This window comes from Athene cunicularia (assembly GCF_003259725.1).
Source record: "Athene cunicularia isolate RWA chromosome 13 unlocalized genomic scaffold, athCun1 chr13_part1, whole genome shotgun sequence".
In the NCBI taxonomy this organism is placed as follows: Eukaryota; Metazoa; Chordata; class Aves; order Strigiformes; family Strigidae; genus Athene; species Athene cunicularia.
This window is the reverse complement of record NW_020799117.1, coordinates 20,779,876-20,785,896: the sequence shown is the minus strand read 5'-3', so window position 1 is coordinate 20,785,896 and position 6,021 is coordinate 20,779,876. Positions and strand designations below refer to the sequence as shown.

Here is a 6,021-nt window from a genome sequence, read left to right as displayed (position 1 = left end):
GGCGGGAGCGGACACCGCCGCGGCAGCGGGACGGCGGCGTGCCGAGCCGAGGCAGCACGGATTCGGGGGAGAGTGGCTCCCCCAGCCAGGAGATACCGAGCGGGGCCCTCAGCAAGGAGCGGTGGTGTGGCATCCTGGGATCCTCAGAAGCTCTGAGTGCCGATGAGCCAGAGGAGCAGCTCGGGTGAGTGTGAAGCCGTTGGAACGCCGGCTCGGGGCTGGTTTACGTGCGTGTTGTTTCTCAAGCCTCCTTGGTTCCAGTCACTCTGCTCCATGTGTAACTCATCAGTTTAAAAAGCTGCAGCTGCTCTCATGGCTGACTGTGGCTTTTCACTCTTTTTCTCTCTGGGAGTCTCACAGTGCTTTTCCCTGTTACAAATGCAGAAAAGCTGTGATTAGAGGCAGTGTCTGCCCACTGAAGCAAAGGAGAATCTTTAAGGATCTCAAGAGTTCTGGGTGCTGCTTGTGCTCAGTTTGGGGGTGGCCCACTTGCATGTTGGAGGCTCAGCTGCAGCACTCAGAGCAGTTACCAGACATAAGACAAGTATGACAGCCTGGGGATTGTGAAGAGCCACGCTTGTACACCCTGGAAGTCCCTGGCAGCATGGCTTGCTCTGGCAGTCCCTGGGCTGGTGGGTTACAGCTTTGTATCAAAAGGACTATGCTGTTAGTAAGAGAGAGCAAGGCACTGAGCTTTGCTCCCTGCTGCACCTGTGGCAGGAGCTACCAGTGTGAGACGAGGGATAGGAGTGCCATCCTATTCTCAAGTGCCTGCCAGCATGTGTGCAATGCCCCTTGGTCTCTGTGTCCTCTGTACTGACAGCCTGACTTCATGGGAGAATTCTCCAGGCCGGGTAACGCTCACATTGTTGCAGTGTCCACAGCTGATTTTATGCCTCTTGCAAGTGCTTAGACCTCCTCCGGGCTCTGCAGGTTAGGGGCTGAGGGGAAATGACTGGTCACTGGAATGAGGTGGGGTGCTCCCCATGTTTGCCACTAGAAATCATCCAGGGGCCTGCAGTGTAGCCACCCAGGGCTGATGGCTCTTGTGATCTTATGGCCCTGCCTACACACTACACCGACATGGGAGAGATGCTGCAAGCAGGAGGGGGCTGGAGAAGAGCAGCTGGGGTTGTCACAGAGGAGCATGGACTTAAGGTGTGAAAGGGACAGGGTGGCCGAGAGGGGCCTGTGAATCACCTCCTAGTCTTAGTCCAGTGCAGGCTCAGGCTGAGCCGTTTGTTCAGAGCGCTGTCTGGAGCGTAGGCAGGAGTGTCAGCAGAGCTGGGAAGCCACACAGCGTGTGGGCTGACAACAGTCGTCCCTAATTCATTGCATCTCTAGTGTTGAACAGGCTCCCCTATAAAAAGCTGGTGGTTTGTTTTACCCAAAGCCCCCAGCAAGAAGGAGCAGCACTGTTTCAACAAGCACAGTTGAAGGTATTGAAGGGGAAGAGTGTTCAATGGAGGCTGCTGTTGTCCAGAGAGCTAGGGAAGCCTACCCCCAGGCAGGTCCCACAAGCCCCTTAAGCTTTTCAGTCAGTTGTCTGCAAGTCTGTCAGGTTGCAAGGCAATCATATTTGCTTGGTATGTGGCTCCCTGTGGCTGCTGCTACAATCACTGGAAGTACAATTATTTTAAGGTACTAGGGCATGAATTGGGAGAAGTAGCAGGCTGAGGGTTTGGAGATGATGCAACCTGACTGGGCTCTGCATGCACAGCCCATGATCTTATGCTCTAAACATATTCACTTGGATAGCAAATAAGTCTTTTGGGAAGCTGAATGCACAAGGGACAAGTCACATGGTATATTCAAAGGCAGAAGGGCAGCTGGAAAAATTCAGGGACACAGCTGAGATCTGGGAAGCCACTTACTGCCTAGGGATCAGGTTAGCTCGCTGTGTTTTGAGCTCCTTAGTATTTTCACTACCTATCTTTAGGCTAAATGACAGAAACATGTGGCTGGGCCAAACACAGCATAGAGCTGGTCTTTTCTGACTGCAGCTGTCTGGCTCTCCTAGATCAGTGTGGGTCAGGAGTAACACGGCTGACAGATGGACCAAGGCACCAGGAAGTCACTGTCATCCTGCATCATCTCTGAGTTTCCACAGTTCTTTTGCTACTCCACTTTGATATGTTGCTGTTTCTATTATGACCTGTTCTGGATATAGGAGAACCTGGGGTTTCTCTGTCTCTGACCTAATGTTTTACCGATGAGCTGTCAACTAACTATTCGTTCCCAGGGAACAAATGTCATCATCTGCATGTTGATTCTTGTATGATGCATTTTGTCCCTGGCTCTTAAAGAACTTTAAAAGAAGAGATTAAGTTTTGCTTTTCCCACTGAACTAATGGAAAATGAAAGGGGAAAATGTCATCCGTGGTGAAGCTGGAGAAAGAAACTGTGATTGCCCTGCTGAAGGTATGTTAGTCCATCTATGCAAGAAATGGCTGTTAAAAATATCAAGGAAGTAAAGCCAAAGCTTTAGTCCTTTTGCTACACTTTCCATTAACTGAATCCCTTTCACTCCGTTTCTAGTTTATCCCATGGCATCCACTGGTGTACCAATATACCATTTGTCAAAGCCCATTTTTCTATCATGTGTCTGTGTTGCCTAGAGGTCTTTCAACTTCCCAGAAGCCCACAACATTGCCCCTCCTGATCTCAGGGAGGTCACATCTCTGCAGTCAAACTGAGAGCTTCCCTAGTGAATGATATTCACTGCTTTCAGCCCCATGGACTCATGGAAAAAGGTCAAACTTTTTAATAGAGGAATCCCCAACTTTGACTTGTAGACACACTTAGTACCTGTGGGTCTGGGACTGTTGCCTTTGCCCCCACATTGCCTCCCATGACAACATATAGCTGTTGAGCAATCCAAAGTTCATTAAATAAAGTTTCAGAAAAATTTTGCAGAAAGCCTGCAGTGCATAGGCAAGAAAGTCCTGATTTCCATTATGTTCTTCTCTGACAGGACTCCCCATTCCACCAACACAGCAAACTAGGTTGTTCTTTATTACAACTAATTAACCAGTGAGCAGTTAAATGTAAACAACTCAGTGCATAAAAATTCAGTATGGTTCAGCTGCAATAATAACTAAGTGCATTGCTCTGCATGCCTTGCTGTAAGCAATAAAACAGCATTTCAGAGATGACTGGGAAAATCAGCACAGGCAATTGGATACAGTGTTACTTCAATGCACTTACAAAACCTTGTGATTACAATGCAAATAAATATACGGCTCTTTATTTAAGTAAAGCAATTGCCTTCCCTGCTGTGTAATAAGTATGCGACACTTCTCTGTGGGTAGGCTATGTTGGGTAGGTTCATTGACACAAGTGAGGTCTTTCGCTGTCTCCCACCTTAGCCTGGCTTTGCTTGAATTAGACGCAGACAGTGCTCCTGATGTGGTGTAATTTGTAGAAAGTCTCTTTGTCCTCTGTCCTCTCTGGGCCCATGCAAGAAGAGATGTGATGTGCCTCACTTTTGGTGCCCACTGACCCATCCAAGCCCACAGCCCCTGCCCTGGTCTCTGCTGTCTGTCCTATGCAGCCTTTGCTGGCTGGGACACAGACTTCCTTACTTTTTTGCCTGCTGTATGAGTTTGGGCTCAAGGGGTGAATAAAGCACTGGAAAATACAAGCTCTGTGGTGTGAACAGTTAATGGAAATAATTCTGTTCAGTGTGGTGAGAGAGCAGGAGCTGTCTGGCTTGGGATTATGGCAATGCGGGACCTGCTAAGTAATATCCAGGACGTGCGGGGCTTGGTGGCTCTTGGTGGGCTTGATACACAGGAGCACCCAGGAGAATACCTACAGGCAGAGCTGCAGTGCGCAACACCCCTGGAAACATGTGCTGTGCACCAGACCTCATGGGGATGGGCCAGAACACGCCCTCCTGCGTGGGTGCTCCTGCCCAAAGACATGGTGGTGGTGGGAGTGAAGTGATGCAGCCCAAGGAGTGGTGTGATGGCTTTCTTGGAGGGCCTGGGTAAACCACAGAGGCCCAGGGTTTTTCTTTGGTGTGGGGAGGAACAGACCCTCTGTAGGGGAAGGGAACATGGATGTCCCCTGGGGATTTGGGCTGTTGCAAGATGTTTGACAAGAGGATAAGCTGCTAAGGCAGGTCTGGAATTCCCACCACTGGATGTAATTAAGGCTCTAAAGTCCTTCTTTTTAAAGTTCCTCCTGCTTTGTGGAAGGAGGAGATCTTTTCTGTACCAAAGTCATGGCCAGGTGCTGCAGTTCACCCTACAGGGATGGATGGATTTATAGACAAGCAGTCCTGGGGATGAGGGATCTTTGAGCTGAAGCTGCTGATGTCTTTCTCATTTCTGCTTATGTTTGGTTTGCTGCATGTCCATCTCTGATGAACTGGGTGACAGTTTTCATAAGCCCTGAGCTCCTGGAATCAAGGGATTATGTGAGTGCAGATTCATGTAAGCTTTTACCCATGTGGTTGCAGAACTAGGTTTGGAAAACAGCATCTTCAATGGTTCAGTCACCAGAGGAGACTTTCAAAGGGTGTAAAAACTTGTTTGTCAGGGCCTGTCAGGTTTCATGAATGTAGCATAACCTTGCAAGGTTGTCTCCCTCCTTGCACAGCTCTTCAGGTGCATCTGCCCTGCTCCCTGCTGCGCCAGCATCCCCTGTTCCTGCCATGGCTCACCAGCCTGTTGGCCTGGCATCTAGCATCACAGAGAAGGGAAGGTAGCATGGCATAGCCACTTTAAGGGACCCTGATGTGCTTCAGTTCCTTACACTCATGGGACACTGAGAAATAAAACCTGAGAGCACTGATTTGTCCTCTCCTCTTCAATGGCTCTCACCCTGGCATGTTAGAAGCAGGAAAATCTACCTTTGCTCAAATCCTTCCCCAAGTGCATGTTTCTTGCAGAGGGTCAAGAAGTCTGGTAGCTGATTTATGCCCATTACCCACTGCTACAACGGGGCTATGTGCACCCCTGTCATTGCAGTCTTCCCTCCTTAAACTGGTTCTCTGTTAGTTGTCGACTGTGAGTTGTCCCTCTCACACTATGACTCTCTTTGGTTGTTGTGGATTCTTGGGGTGAGGCAGAGTACCTCATATCCTGCAGGCTGGGGTCTTTACACACGCTGGCTGGAGCAAACAAGGGTGATAACTTTGAGGACTTCCCATGTGAAGGCACACCACATCCCGTTTTACTGCCTGGAATTAGTGCTTATGTAAATGCTGACTTCTTGCTGCCCATGCTGATGAGAGTGTGGAGGATGACTGGTCCGTCCATGTGAGCATCACTGCTCAGGCATGATGTATCCTGTGCTGCCTGTGAGGACTGGCTGCTCCACAAAATGATGATGATGGTTCCCAGATGAATGTGTTCACTGATACAAGGTGTGCATTCCCTAGCCCTTAGGGCCACTGTGTCCTGAAATGTCCAGCCATCTTCCACCCTGCCTGAGGCATTTTGAAGGGCTAGGGTTTCCAGGAACGGATGACACTACAGCAGTATATCTGGGCCAATAAATTCAGGGCCTTATTAACCTTCTCCCTGCTCAAGAGGCAGCCTTCCTTCCTTGCTACTTGGTTAGCTGTGCAGTGGAAATACAGGCAAATCCCTCCTGCCTTGAGAAAAGAAGTATGCACTGCAGACCTTGTAATGGTGTGAGTAGACCTGGCTTCAGGGCTCCACTGCCCAAGCATAGCAGTGATCTTCAGAGGTCCATCTCCACTGTGAAACCAAGGAGCTGCTTGCTCACCACTGTCCCTTGTGGGATGGGGGAGAGAATCAGAAGAGCAAAAGTGAGCAGACTTCTGGGTAAAGATAAAAGCAGTTTATTAAGTGAAGGAAAAAGAAAAAAAAAGTGATGCAAAAGCAATCACTCAACATCTCCCATCACCAGACCGATGCCCAGCCAGTCTCTGAGCAATGGCTACTTTGAATGACACTTCCACCATGCACCTCAGACATAACAGAGACATCCCCACAAGAACAGTGAGGTGTTTCCCATAGGGACATATCTGCCATCCTCTGGCTCATC

The 6,021-nt window shown here is 49.3% G+C and overlaps 1 protein-coding gene across 1 annotated transcript in view; it reads left to right on the top strand.

Moving 5' to 3' along the window:
• Positions 1-2: 2 nt before the first annotated feature.
• PSD2 (pleckstrin and Sec7 domain containing 2) overlaps positions 3-6,021 on the top strand; it is a gene marked incomplete at its 5' end in the record, with an annotated part of 44,374 nt that continues 38,355 nt past the window's right edge. Inside the window, one exon of the mRNA XM_026858562.1 lies at positions 3-184. Coding sequence (XP_026714363.1) covers positions 3-184 — 182 coding nt within the window. The remainder of the gene's footprint in view (positions 185-6,021) is intronic.